This window comes from Xiphias gladius, chromosome 14 (genome assembly GCF_016859285.1).
Source record: "Xiphias gladius isolate SHS-SW01 ecotype Sanya breed wild chromosome 14, ASM1685928v1, whole genome shotgun sequence".
NCBI classification, from domain to species: domain Eukaryota; kingdom Metazoa; phylum Chordata; class Actinopteri; order Istiophoriformes; family Xiphiidae; genus Xiphias; species Xiphias gladius.
Window position 1 is genome coordinate 21,947,335 of NC_053413.1, and position 14,851 is coordinate 21,962,185.

Consider the following 14,851-nt stretch of genomic DNA (forward strand, 5'->3'; position numbering starts at 1 on the left):
CTCAAGTGCTGCGCTTAAGTTTTAAACATGTCCTGGAGTACACCTGTGCATCACCGCAGCAAAGTGAGAGGTTAAGCCACTGGAGGTCGGCAGAAAGAAAGTTGTAAGGGGATTGCGGGATTTTAGCGGATTTTTATAAACTCCTGAAAAAACTAAAATAAAAATAACTTTGGCTGTCAAATAAATGGAAAGGAGTAAAAAGACCAGTGTATTGACTCTGAAATGTGGTGGTGTAAAACTATAAAGTAGTATAGCATGGAAATAGATGACAAGCACAAGTAGTCAGGTATATCTTAAAACTGTACTTGAATACAGCACTTGAGTAAATGTACTTGGTGATTTTCCATCACTGATTCCCAAACAGAATATTAATGAAATTATCACAAATCAGTTGACACACAGCAAGCCTTGCTCCTGGGCTCCTGGAGTTCTGAGACCACGTGGCAGTTGCCCACTTTGCCCGGCTGGTGATCCAGATTTTTTGTGATGACTTTTGTATCAAGCTAATTTTTCAGACTCAGTGCGATGTATTTGGGTTTGTAGGTAATGAGGTCCAAATAATCCTTGCTTGTTAACTATTCTGAGTATACATGTGTCCCTCACATTCATTTTGACACTTGAAACTGTGCCACAAATTTTACACATTAAATAATTTAATATATTCATTGGTTTATTTAACAGGGACAGTGCACATTAATAAAATGTAAATGCCCCAGACTTAACCAAGAGGCCATTTTTTGTCTTTAGTCCCTTTGACAGATGTTACAAACTTACCCTAAAAATAGAAAAAGGATATAAGATTAAAATTACAAATGCATTTAGATCATGTACAAGCATGCAGAGCAATGATCTAAAATATATTGACAGAATATTGACATTAGCGAAAAACATAATGCAGGACACTGTTATTCTACATTTTCAGGTACTATTTAAAAACATACAACACAGAAGCAACTAATACAAATAATAAAAAGAAATGGAAAGGGGGATATTAATGTTAATATAAATATGGACAACACGGTGCCAGCTGCAGCTGTTGAAGCCATTTTGCCCCAGAGTCAGTACAAAGACAACATGTGAGGCTTCTCCCAGTGACTACTAACCTTCTTTGTGGTTAGCATTGTTTTTATTGTTATGAAAAGAAACAACCATGACTCACCTCGGCATGTAGGCTATTAAAGACACAGCAAGTTTATATAATGTGAGTTTTCTTCGAAGTTCAAAAAATTAACAGTCTCTGGAGAGTTGTAACTCTCAAACAATGCATGCTGGGAAGTTTGTTAATAGGCTAGTATTATTTATTCAAAAACTTAAATCAATGAGTTGGGTGAACTTTTTAAATGGGCTCTAGCTAGACTCTGTCCACCATAATATGTGCGCCATTCTTGTGCAGGTTTAACAGGGAATACGCTGACTAAAAGCACATTTTTTTCAGTGGGATAATACAGTCCCCTCCTGCTGCACCTCTTGGGAACTGATATGCATTTATTCTTAAACTGAGAAAATGTTCCTCTCCAACCAGATTATTCGCGTTGTCGATGTTTTTTCTTTTTTCTTTTTGCCCCTCGCCGGCGCCCGTAACCTGCGACATCGCATGACGTTGCGGCCGAGGAGGAGTTCATATTAATCCAAACATCGAGACAGGAACATCTACAGCGATTTATCGACAACAAATTCTCTGTAGCCCATCGATTTAATTAACAGCATGGCTGCGCAGAAGATAAACGAAGCTCATGAGCACATAGCTAAAGCGGAGAAATGGTGAGTTACGACGAAAATCCCGTTTATTTCTTGGTAAGAAAACCAGTTTGTTTCTCTACTCATGTTAGCTAGCTATAAGGCCACTATGGCATTTTCACCAGAAAGATTATGCCGCATAGACAACACATTAGCCACTATTTTGTCATGTACTGTGAATTGACAGTAAACGTATAATGTAGATGATTCTTTCGGCTTCCGTCGTCTATAATTTGCACATCATTATATGTTTGTGTAGCTTAAAGACAAGTCTGACAAAGTGGAAGCCTGATTATGACAGTGCTGCATCAGAATACGCCAAAGCAGGTAACCTAAATCAGTATTATTCTTAACTGTAATCTAAACCTTAAACAGACACCACAGATTTTACTGACTGCTAACTGCCTGTGTCTTGCTTTCAGCCGTGTGCTTCAAGAATGCCAAACAGTATGACCAGGCAAAGGATGCTTACCTGAAGGAGGCTGAATATCACACCGAAAACAAGGCGTATCCTCTATTTAGTCTCTCCACAGTCCTGTGAAATCACTGTTGTTTTGTTTTCTCATTTCCTTAACGTGCCCTTCAGGCTTTTTCATGCTGCAAAGTAAGTGTCTTGTTTTATAACCCCGGTATTAAGTCAGGAGAAAACATAAAAAATGTATTTTTTTTTTTTTTTTTTGCCAACTCCTTCTTCTCTTTCCACAGGGCTATTGAACAGGCAGGTATGATGATGAAGGTGAGTGCAGCCACAGTTTAATGCTGACGTCATTAACATCAAGTAGATGGAGGTAATGTGTCTGCAGCAGAAGTGTGACTTGACTGCGTCCTCACTGCAACAGGAACAAAAGAAGATGCCAGAGGCCATCCAGTACATAGAGAAAGCCTGTATGATGTACATGGAGAATGGGACTCCTGACACTGCTGCAATGGCTCTGGACAGGGCTGGAAAGTAAAAACAATACCTTATATTTCACACTTAAGGCATTTTGGAGACATTGGATCAAACTGAAATCCCTCAGCTGTTAACATAACAAGCAACCAACAGATTTGTTTATTATGATTAGACATTCTTTGGCTATACACTTAATTGTATGGATTTGATCTGAGTTTTCAGTTTTGAGAATAGTTTGAGAATTCCTATTCACATTGTTACTCATGCATTTCTTATTTAAGTGCTTGTTATTCTACTTGGAATGTCGTAATATTATATGGCACTATTATCTTTCAGCCCTAATGAAAATTATGTCACTGAAAAGAAGCACTGAGTGGATTTTCCTAAAACTAAAACACTTTTTTTAACCCAGACTGATCGAGCCTATAAACCTGGAGAAAGCCGTGGATCTGTATCAGAAGGCAGCCGGTGTGTTTGAGGTAACACTGAGTTGCTGACAATAACTGAATCATTTTACTGTTGTTGATTTTATTTCATTTAGTTCATACATCCTTGTTTTCTGTCTGTAGAATGAGGACCGTCTGCGTCAGGCTGTTGAACTGCTGGGCAAAGCCTCCAGACTTCTGGTCAGGTTAAAAAGGTGAAGGAAATGAGGGGGTGGGTGGGAAATGACATTAATCACCTGTGCTGCCAAATTGCAGGTGGTGGTTTTTGATTAAACATTGTCAATTGTTCAACAGTAATAAATATTAATAAGTGTAGTAATAAGTATTTCATTTCGGATATTTGGATTCTCCCACATGTAATCATGTTGAACTGCAGTACCTACTCTTCCTCAATCCTCATTCTGTTCTCATCTTTCTAACCAGGTTGGATGAAGCAGCAGTTGCTCTGCAGAAAGAGAAGAACATGTATAAAGAGATTGAGAACTTCCCCATGTGCTTCAAGGTGGGTTACCTTGTTTTTAGGTCATTAATTTCTCCATGCATGTTAATCAAAACTTAATGTGTTACTACAGTCAGGTAGAATTTAATTTCCAGAGTAAACAATGTTATGGTTTCTCAGGAGGTTATACCATATACAATTGGGTCCATAAGTATTTGGACAATGACACAGGTTTTCTTATTTTGCCTCTGTATACCACCACAGTGGATCTGAAACAAAGCCATCAAGATGTAATAAAATTGTAGACTTTCAGCTTAAATTCAAAGGGGTTTAACAAAAATATTGTATTAACTGTTAAGTAATTTTTATACATAGTCTCTCATTTTCCAAGGTTCAGAAGTATTTGGACAATTGAGAATTGATCAGTTTCATGGCCAGGTGTGGCCTGATCCCTCATTATTTCATGACAAATTAAGCATATAAAAGGTCTGGAGTTGATTCCAAGTGTTAAATTTACATTTCAATGGAAATGAGGGAGACCATCATTAGGCTGAAAAAACAAAAGAAAGCTATCAGGCAGATGGCAGAAACTTAAGGAGTAGCCAAATCAACAATTTGGTACATTCTTAAAAAGAAGGAATGCACTCGTGAGCTCAGCAAGACCAAAAAACCTGGAAGACCACTGAAGACAACTAAAGTGGTTGATCACAGAATTCATTCCCTGGTGAAGAAAAACCCTTCACAACATCTAGCCATGTCAAGAAAGCTCTCAAGGAGACAAGCATGTCATTGTCAAAGTCTACAATCAGGAAACACCTTGATGAATATACATAAAGAGGGGTTTACCACAAGGTGTAAACCACTGGTAACATTAAGGAACAGAAAGGCCAGATTAGACTCTGCCAGAAAACATCTAAAAAAGCCTGTCCTGTTCTGGAACAAGATTTTCTGGACAGCTGAAACCAAGATCAACTTCCACCAGAATGATGGGAACAGAAGAGTATGGGGAGGGAAAGGAACGGCTCATGAGCCAAAGCATACCACATCCTCTGTTAAACATGGTGGAGGCAGTGTTATGTCATGGGCATATATGGCTGCCGATGGAACCAGGTCACTGGTGTCTATTGATGATGTGACTGCTGAGAGAAGTAGCAGGATTTCTGAAGTGTATAGGGCTATGCTATCTGCTCAGATTCAGACAAATGCTGCAAAACACAGAAAAAAAGACAGATGGTGCTTCACAGTACAGATTGATAATGACCCAAAACATACTGTGAAAGCAACCAAAGAGCTTCTCAAGGCAAAGAAATGGAATAGTCTTCAATGGCCAAGTCAGTTTTTTGTAATGAGGGAATATGTCATCAAATGAAACCAGTCGGCCACATAGCAAATACTTTTGGTAGGATAAATGAATAGTTAGCTTCGGTCTTTTTAGAGAAAGTGTTAACAATAGTAAAAAGAAAAAATGTCAGAGAGCAGTAGGCTGAAGTATTAAACAGGGAGAAAGACCATCAGCCAGAGCACATGGTCCAAATCCTTTTGCTTGAAGTGTCATTGAGCAAGACACAGTCCCAAACAAATGTTAAAGGGCCCTGACCTCTGACCTTGTACAGACGGAGACAATACAGAAGAGAACATATTTATAAGTCAGCTGAGAACAAGACATATTAATGGAACCTATGTTGGTGTGTTGTTCTCATTCTTTAGAAAACAACTGCCCAAGTGCTGATTCATCTTCACAGAGGGGACTTCGTAGCAGCTGATAAATGTGTCAGAGAAAGTTACAGGTATGAGAATTCAAGTATGTTTCATTACCATCTCTAACGCAGGGCCCACTGCTACTACGAGGAGCCAACGTTTCCTTGAGCAAGCTTTACAGGAAACTCATCGCCAGTAAAAGTTGATCTAATACAAACAAACAAACAAAAAAAAGGGAGAAAATTAAAATTTTATTATGGCTTGGGTCTCTTGTGACTTTGTTTAGTTTGCCTGGCTACAGTGGAAGTGAGGATTGTGTTGCCATGGAGACACTGCTGCAGGGCTACGACGAGCAGGACGAGGACCAGGTCTACCGCGTGTGCAACTCACCTTTACTGAAGTACATGGACAATGATGTGAGTACTGCTAACACATAATTACGGATAAGTGTAGTTTATGTTTTCATTTTTTTTTAAAGTGCCTCTTATTTAGCCAACAGTGTGTCACGCATTTGGCTTCCGTCTCATAATGCACTTAAGTTTATATTAGATGATATTAAGCTTAAATTATTTTATGTAAAGCGTTTTTTTTTTACTATGACACTATTTACTATATTTATCGTGTGCTTAATTGGAGTTCTTTAAACAAGCAGTGTCTGCTTTTTTCTTTTCGTTTCATGACAAACTGTATTTTTTGCTCTCAACCAAAATGATGGTAATAACACTATTTTAATTTGTTTATTATCTTGTGTATTTATTTATTCAGAGAGAACGTTAAAGCCCCTGGAAACATGGTTTCAAACTTGAAGTTTTTCTCTGTAACATTATAAAGTTTGGGGAAAAAAAACTTACTTAAGCCCCGTTCAGACAGAATTAACTTTATAGGGAGAAGTTGGGAGATGAATTCTTCAGTGTGCTCTGCAATTTGTTCCAGCGTTTTAACCATGGTGAAATTACAGGTTGTGGTCTGTAGACATGGACATTCAGCAGGACAAAGCCAAAAGGGAATAGCAGTGCCTACCTGTAGCTGACCTTATGATAGAACATTTGCTGAGCTTTTACAGGGTTTTGCTCTCACGATGGCTTTATTTATTTATTTATTTTTCCAGTCGTCATATTAGCTCCCAAATAGGCCTATATGCTAGTGTTAGCGTGTTTCTGTTTATCCGATTTTCACACAAAAGTCAAATTTCACACTGTTGAGATTTTTTAAAAAGCAGCTCTTCCCATGGAAAAAATTACAGGAGGACCAGCGTGTTTGCCGAAAAACAATAGGTAATTGCAGCTGTAATTGAGACTGGGATGGGAGTGAAAAATTATCCACTGTGATTGCAGTTTGGGCAAATTACATAGTTATTTGATTTTTTTTTTTTTTTTTTTGAGTTAAAAGAAGTACATTCAAATCCCGCACAAAACAGACAATAAAACATGAGCTTTTCTTTTTTTCAAATTTTAATGCACTGTGACCCTTTTAACTTTTAAATGTCTACATTAAACAGTATTAGTGGTATGTACAAAAGTTTGGGAACCTTACTAAGTCAATACTTAGTAACCCCCCTTTGGCAGATATCACAGTTTCCAAACACTTTCTGCAGCCAGCTAAGTGTCTTTCTGTTTTTGATTTAGGAATTTTCACCCACTCTTCCTGCAGATCACTTCAAGCTTGGAGATATTTTACTTGTCTTGCAGGCACAGCATTTTTAAGATCTACCCACAGAGTTTTCGTGAAATAAAAAGTAACAGTGCATTGGCATTTGAAGAAAGGCTGATTTTCTAATGTCTGTTAGCTGCAGGGCCTGTATTTACTTCTTTTCAAAAAGCAACAAAATATGTCATTTGCCCACACTTTTGCATACAGCTATTCACGCTCCGTACAGAATTAAAATTTCTGACAAGTGCAGGTAATGTTAAAATCATCCCATCTCCCCTTGAGAAATAAATCCAGTCTGAATGGGGCTGTAGTTATTATATGCGAAGAGTTTAACACTCAACATTTAGCTAATCTGCTTCATCGGGACTGTGTGGGTCTGATTTGATCAGATTTGATGAGCAGTGGCCCGGAAACACGAGCAAGCAACCCTACAACTCTCATTAGAATTTGGCAGTTCAGTTCAATGACAAATGCAGAAATGCCAAAATCTCTCATATGGATAACCAAAACTGTTCTGTTACAGAAAATTTTGTCTTCATGTAGGACCCAGGCATTCACAGTAAGAAGCTGATTGGGAAGATAAGTTATTAGGGCCGTTAAATCCGAGATCAGATGACATTTAATCTCTGCTGCCTAACAGTACGCCAAGCTGGCCATTTCCCTGAGGGTACCCGGAGGAGGAGGGAAGAAGAAGAAGGCCGCGGCTGCTCCACAGGGTGGCGCTGGTGGTGCACCAGCTGCTGCTGAAGAGGAGGATGATTATGAGGGCGGGCTGTGTTAGCCTTCAGCCTCCAGAGTGGCCACTCTACCCATCTGCTGCTCCACCACTACACACTCTGCATATGAGTTAAAAAACCCCGAGAAATCCTCAAGCTCTGAAGCCCAAACAGGCGGCTTGTTTGATCTTTACTGTGCAAAAAGTTATAACAAAAAAAAAAAAAAAGCAAATTAAAATCCCCAACAGTTACAGTAGGTGTTGCAGAAGGGTCGAGTTTAAACAGCCTTTTAATTTGTGTTTCTTTGAGGTGGATCCTCAGTGTGATGAAAAAACATTGTTCAATGTTCAATAATGTATGAAAGCCTGTTGTATGTAAATGTTCTATTATTTCTTGTCTCTGTGAAGCTGTAAATTTTGCTGTTATTGTTTGTGTGTAGGTTACTATAGGTATATCAAAATCAGAAGTACTATAATAAGTTGATCAATGTATAGGTGTTTATTTGTACTAAGTTAAATTATTCAGTATTGATGGCTGCGGCCTTCTGAAAATGTACTGGAACAGTATGCAATCAGCCTGTTAGTGCATGTTTGGAAAAATTTAATGGTAAATCAGAATCAATGCTCTGATGAATATGTGAATATTAATGCTTAAAAATTATTCACACCATTGTCTTGGAACAAAAGCTCTCATTCAGGCTATTCAAGAAAGTTAAAAGAACCGTACACCTCATGATGACGCAGCTTGCAGCCAGTTGTAGACTGTTTTCATTTGTCTACCTCGAGGTGTGTGTGAGCCACCCTTTAAAATAAAAAAAATGATCATGGCTGTGTCTTAGTTAACATTTCCATAGTACAGTCCTAAATTAAAGTGACTAAAACATGAAAAAGGGACATTGCAGTGATGTTTTCCAGTACACTTTGCCTATTGATTTCATTTTTAATGCTGAATTTGTGTATTTGTCATTTATCGTATCGCTCATACTATAAATGCGAGAAGCCCCCTATAAGGACAAGATCAATTGAATATAAATTAAAAATATAAGTTTTTATTTTTAAATAAAAATATCCTAATATCATTAAAAGTAATAAAGGGATTGTTTACATTTTTATTTGTGCCGTTGCCCACTTCTTGTATATTCCTCAAAAGCATATCTCCAAACTTTGCACATACATCAATAAACATTTCCGTTGTGTGGCATTTTACGGTTTCTGTACATTTTTTTTAAATGAGTTAGACAGATTTTCCATATCAGTGAGACCTAGAGCGGCTGCAGACGTCTGCACCAAAATGACCTCCGACTGTGTAGCTTCCTAAGACCTATTTTATCTTTGCTGAGGCTAATGCTCTCTCCCTGTTAAGCGATATTGAATGTGCACACATTCATGCTACTTTTGTGATGCCCTCCCATTCTGAATGGCTGCAATGCTTCTGTGCATTATCATGATCAAACCTGGATTTGGCCACGTTTCAGCTCTATTAGGAATTCCGCTGTATTGAAATACTGTATATGTGAGCACAGTAGACAGTAGGAAAGAAGCAAACATATAAAGGGCAGTCCAGCCATATACTAGGTTTTGACTTAGTCTTGTCCATCAAAATCCTTTTGAAACACTGTTGACCAACACACAGATCCTCTACCTGCTCACAGTCTGCTTCCACAAGCAAACAGCAGTTGAATACAAAAACTCAACACCTTTCCAGATGTTTTATTTGCAGATCTCTGGACCTCTATCATACCACATTGCCTTAACATACAGGTACAATTTCACATTTCTTTCCCCATGTCCTGTTCCCTTAAACTTGAATGTACATGTAATGAAAATTAATAATGAAGTTTCTCTTTCATGCTACAGTGTCCTCTAATGCATAGTTTGGACCAAAGGGCTCCATGTTTCAGCCCTTTATGTGAGGAATCTTCTTTGTCCCTTCTTATTTTTTCCTTGATGACTGAATGCACAGCTGTGGGCGCCACAGTTATTCATGAGTGTGAATGTTAAAAACAGCAAGAGGTTCACAAGTGATGTGCAAGAGTCGACCACCTAATACACGTTACCCTGATTCAGAAACAGCCCTCTGCTGGTTTCAACTCTAGCCAACCCGCAGATGATTCAAAACATGGATGATTGGCAATTAATTTCATTCTCTGTGAGGAAAAAAGTCCACAGCAATAAATGCACTCTCTTAATAAAGCCTTAAACTGTGTCACTGTGCAGTAAACATACTCACTATCAGTCCATCTGAACAACATCCACATTAAATTTCATGCCATTTAAATAGTTCTCCATTTTTCTACAATCTCATTTTCTTTTAAATCCATCAAAGCCTACATATATTGTAACATGTAATTCATACAATGAATATCTGTGAAAACAGCTCTTCCTGAGAAAGATATGTAGTTGATAAGAGTTTCAGTTCTTCTCATACAAACAAAATAAGGCGAGTAAAGATTGTCTGATTATGTTTTCTGCATGTTCTCTGTAGAGGCCCCCATGTGGCCTCTGACATTTAAAAAAAAAAGAAAAAAAAAAGATGGGGCTATGTTCATGTGTCTTCTGTCAGAACCGGCGTTTTCTTTCGGTCCACATCCTTAAACAACGTGGAGAAACAGGAGCTCAATATTGCACAGTCCCCCAATCAAAGTGTTCCAGCTGGAGAAAATATGAGATTGTGCTCATGTGGTCGTTATCGTGCACTTCTTTGTTGGTGGGAAGCCCTTAAAGAGAAATGCTGCATTCTGTTTGAGCTTCTCTCCTCCTGCTGAACGATTATGAAAATGTAAGACGACAGGCATGGAGAGCGGGGGCGGGTTTAAAAATTTACCTTTACATTAGGGATAAGAGTTTTTACATCTTAGGAAAAGTGTCCGAAAAGATCCTACATGTCCAACTGAACACCAGCTGCTTATTTTATCCACAGAATGCCAAACTGAGCCAGGTTTCGCGAGATAAATAAAAGCACCGACAAATTTGTGCTCAATTGTTAATAATATGACTACTTGTTGCTGTTTTTCATCAGTTAGGAATAAAAATTAAAAAAAAATACCAGTTCATAACCCAAAAAAGTGTTTTTGTGTGCACTTAACACTATCACTGCCATCATAGCTCAGCTGAGGAGGATGGAGTTGGTCCTCAGCTGCTTTGTGCTCCCTCAGCTGGTAAATGGGCTTAAACAGTGGCTCCTACCAACGGAGTGACCACCCAGCGTCTCCGAAAAAGCTCTGACTTGCCTTAATAATTTAACGTCCCCCTCACTGAGTTTCACTGAGTTTTCTCCCGGGTCCACTTGATCATAGTTTCTGGCGAGCGGTAGAGGAAGATGAGTTTGGCATACATGTCCTCCTCCAGGTCCAGCTCCCCCGTCTCTCGGACCAGGAAGATGTCGGTGCACAACTTGAGGATGCGGTCCACGTTGGGCAGCTCCTCGAACATGATGGTATGGGAAATACCGCTGAAGAACTCGCGCACAAACTTGCCGATGACCAGAACCACCGAGGCGTACAGGCCCATGATTCTAGAAAGAAAAGATGAAGGAACAGTTTTCAGATTCCTTATAACCCGTTTAAAGTATCTCAGGAACTGTTGGATAGGCTGAATGTAATTTTGTAGACATTCATGGTTCCCAGAGGATGAATCCAAACTACTTTGGTGATCCTCTCACTTATCTAGTGCGTCCAACAGGTCAAAGTTAAGTTTCTTATTTACATTTACAGATTTATTTGATTTTTTTTTTTTTTTTTTTTTTACTTTTCATAATGTTATCTGCCCACAGACCTAAAAGGATGAGCTTGAAATACCAGTATGACAAAAAATTCTTAGCACAAGTTCTACTCACTGGAAATTCCATGGCGCTTTCAGTCATGTCACGGCTTTCATGAGCAGTATGGAGTTTGCTCACTTGTCATCATATGACTTTAGTATGTGATTTCAGTCACGTGGTAACAGGTGGTTGTATATAGTGGGGATCGTAACCCCCGTCTCTGCTCAAAAATTTACTCTGGCGTCACATGTGTGAATAAAAACGTGTACATGTGTCACGTAGTCGCAAATACTTTGTAGTGGCCTGGTAATCTAAAACTAACCAGTATTCATGTGTCTGTTAAGCTTCTCAGTCATCCAGGTCATGGCCTTTGTTTAGCACTTAGAAAATACCAGTAATCATGAAATATTGAAAAGCAAAGATTAGAAAAAGTACAAAAAATATATAAAACATAATTCCGTGTTGGAGAAATGTGTTTGTTTTGAAATTACTGTTTTAGGTACACACCAAACGAGAGTGTCCACAGTGTTTTTTAATCAGCACTTACCCGTATCCAGCCAGGAAGCCCAAACTGGGCGGGCTGACCTGGTCGCTGAATACGTAGATCTCCAGACCTCCTGCTTCATGCTTGTGTTTTTGACTCCTCTTTTCTATTGGGCCAAACTTTGTCTGGTTGACGATCCACCATTCCTGGGTCTGATTTGAGACATTCTGAGCTCGCATCAAGGTCACGTTTATGTCCATCATCTTTTCATCTACAAAGGTGAGGGATGACATTAGGCTAGTTATTTTAATCAGAATAAAACTGATAAAAATGCAAGCAATGTCAGACTTTGGAGTAAACTGAATACTTTTACAACAATTACAAAAACTCTCCCATCATCAGTATTACAACATTGTCAGTAAACGGAGAAACTTAACAAAATATCAATAAATATCAATGGGAAAATTCAGAGGAAAAGAAAATAAAGACTTCTACTTTATTACTAAAAATTATGTATCAATAATGTCTGCCATATTTTAAAAGCAATTGTTCTGTAAGCCCCCCATGTGTAAAATGTTATGTAATATTAAAAATCTTTCAGATTATTCTGATGGCACAGGTTTTTGTTTGTAGTGGTGTTATTTCTTATCTGACACCGGCCACTTTTTTCATAGTGCCACTGGGGTAGCACTGACAGAAATGTTACAGCTCCAAAACACAGTGGCTTTAATTTAATGTACAAAGAAAACTCAGGACTTTATATTTGTATACAAGAACTTTAAGAACAGGTGTTAATTTATTGAAAAGTGGAATTTCCACTTAAAATAGAGGCTCCTAATATAACTTTGCTGTCACCAAATCAAATAACAACTACACAAAAGTCAAAGTCAGTCCAATCTATAGAGTAATAAAGATGGTAGTATTAACCTTCGTAAAGCTGCTCGACAGGCTTGGCATCTGAGTCACTGGGGGCTCGAATGTAACGAGGGAAGATATTTGTTAGGGTCCTGCAGAGGAAAAGAGGCTGTTACTGCAGTTTGTGTCACTTAATTTCTCAATATGTCGGAGCACAACTGTGAAAGAGATAAAAAGCTAGTATATCTCTGTGAAAAGACAGACTCCGGGTCTGATATTATAGTATACTGGAGTAAACTCTCGTACTTTATCCTATCAAAGTACGGGTTTTATATTCACTGCAAGAAAACTTGTCCGTCGTGTTCAAAAAGTAGTTCCAAAAGATGAGAGATGTGAAGACTGATACCACTCATGTACGTGCGTTAAGTATGGAGCTGGAGCCAGGAACTTAGCCCAGCATACAGACCGGAAACACGAGGAAATATACCTTTGGATATACCTCAAAAGCTCACTGATCAATATATGCTGTATCTAACACATTGCAACTCCCCTAAAACAGCAATTTACAACCAGGAATACTTGTACTTGAGGGGGCATTTTTTTGCATTTGCCAGGGGTATGTGGAAACACTGTGAATTAGCTGAACTAATTTAAGAAAGAAAAAAAAAAATAGATAGAAATTTATCCAAATATTGAGTCAACTGTAACATTGAACATGGTCAAAGCCTGTGGAGACTAGTAAGCAAGCACACAGAGACAGTTAGCTAATCATAATGAATGAATAATAGATAAATAGTAAGCTTAAGAACATAATTAACAGTTGAATTATAAAATAGCTAAAAGTAATGCTACAGTTGGAATAGTTAACTAAAGGTAAATGTAGTGGATAAACAGTAGAAATACCTAAAACTAATAGATAAATTGTTAATGGCACAAAATAATGGATAAAGAGTTAAAAGTTAGCTAAGAGTGGACAAACAGTGCATAAAAATTTAGCTAAAACTAATGTATAATGGCTGAAAAGAATTGTGTCAGTGAAGGGTTCCTTGAGTTCCTCTGAGGGGGAAATGAGGTATGTCTGACAAAAAAGGTTAGGAACCACTGACCTAAGATCACAAATGATTGTTTTGATACATTCTGTTTGTCCAGGCTAGCCGTTTCCCCCCCGCTTCCAGCCTTCATGCTAAACTAAGCTAGTTGCTACCTGGCACCAGCTCCATGCTTAACGCTCAGACAGGAGTAGTATGTTTCTTCACATCTAACTCTCAGCAAGCAGTGAATAAAAGGTGTCAAACTATTCCTTAAGCTCGCAGCACTTTTTTAACAGACTGATTTACCACCATGAGATATTAATACTGACTAATAATCTACATACATCTTAGTACCACGTCAAATAAAGTAAATAAAAGTAAATTAAATTGCTTAAACTAAATAATTTTTCGCATGATCATTTCTCTACAAACTATAATTTACGTGCCTGTTGAAAATCTTTTTCTGCGTTTAAAATGTCTTATCACACCCTCAGAACTGAGATACAAACATAATTTCATACTGAAGTATGCACAGTATATTCATACATTATCACACACGAACGCAGCTGATACTCACACGTGTGAGCTGCTCGCTGTCCCCTTTAGGAGCATTATCAGCTCCTCCTTCGTTTTTTGGTCTAGAGACGTCACTCGTTTTCCAGACGCTGTTTCGGCCTTGGCACCGCGACTGAGGTTTCTGAGATCACAACAAGAGGAAAAACATAGTGAAATTAGCTGACCGTAAGCGTGCGACATTTTCATTTGAAATATTAACTCTTTTTTATATGATGTGATCAACTGATTTTGCCCAGATACAGACCTGACTGTAGATCGTCACCACCATCACCACGACTAACTGTTACATAGTTAGATACAGGTATACGTGATACAGGTATTTCGTCGTTGCGTACCTTTGCACAGACCAGGACACAGTGATGGGGAAGTCCTCAGCGGATCCCAACATTTCTATCAGGTTTTTTCTGCTGGGTGGACTGATGGTCCACAGAGAGTTGGAGCTGCCTTTCAGCTCAGCGATGATCAGGTCCTCTGGCATGTAGCCCTCCAGCCACTGCAAGGCTTCCTAACCCCAACACAAAAACCACCCAGTAACACATAGTAAGAACAGAACAGAATCTCACTGAAC

At 38.5% G+C, this 14,851-nt stretch overlaps 2 protein-coding genes across 7 annotated transcripts in view; one reads left to right on the forward strand and one right to left on the reverse strand.

The window, feature by feature from the left end:
• Positions 1 to 1,613: 1,613 nt before the first annotated feature.
• Positions 1,614 to 7,841, forward strand: napgb (N-ethylmaleimide-sensitive factor attachment protein, gamma b). The gene is made up of 12 exons (XM_040142876.1): positions 1,614 to 1,761; positions 1,997 to 2,064; positions 2,160 to 2,244; positions 2,324 to 2,341; positions 2,443 to 2,473; positions 2,577 to 2,686; positions 3,042 to 3,108; positions 3,199 to 3,269; positions 3,499 to 3,577; positions 5,222 to 5,301; positions 5,499 to 5,628; positions 7,503 to 7,841. Exons 1-12 carry the CDS (start codon positions 1,706 to 1,708, stop codon positions 7,641 to 7,643), a joined length of 936 nt encoding a protein of 311 aa, XP_039998810.1. The 5' UTR covers positions 1,614 to 1,705; the 3' UTR covers positions 7,644 to 7,841.
• A 769-nt stretch (positions 7,842 to 8,610) lies between these two features.
• LOC120798534 (piezo-type mechanosensitive ion channel component 2) overlaps positions 8,611 to 14,851 on the reverse strand; it is a 92,189-nt gene continuing 85,948 nt past the window's right edge. For 4 of the 6 annotated variants that reach the window (XM_040142873.1, XM_040142875.1, XM_040142874.1 and 1 more), the window contains 5 exons: positions 14,619 to 14,788; positions 14,285 to 14,404; positions 12,749 to 12,828; positions 11,885 to 12,092; positions 8,611 to 11,091 (listed from right to left, as the gene is read on the reverse strand). In XM_040142873.1, coding sequence (XP_039998807.1) covers positions 10,839 to 11,091; positions 11,885 to 12,092; positions 12,749 to 12,828; positions 14,285 to 14,404; positions 14,619 to 14,788 — 831 coding nt within the window. In that variant the 3' untranslated portion in view covers positions 8,611 to 10,838. The remainder of the gene's footprint in view (positions 11,092 to 11,884; positions 12,093 to 12,748; positions 12,829 to 14,284; positions 14,405 to 14,618; positions 14,789 to 14,851) is intronic. The other 2 variants (XM_040142872.1, XM_040142871.1) reach the window with 1 other exon arrangement.

Excerpts from the sequence above, each read along its gene's own strand:
- napgb (XM_040142876.1), top strand. The coding sequence starts at position 1,706 with ATGGCTGCGCAGAAGATAAACGAAGCTCATGAGCACATAGCTAAAGCG. Across the intron at positions 3,578-5,221 it reads ACTTCCCCATGTGCTTCAAG|AAAACAACTGCCCAAGTGCT; the intron begins GTGGGTTACCTT and ends CTCATTCTTTAG. Across the intron at positions 5,302-5,498 it reads TGTGTCAGAGAAAGTTACAG|TTTGCCTGGCTACAGTGGAA; the intron begins GTATGAGAATTC and ends GACTTTGTTTAG.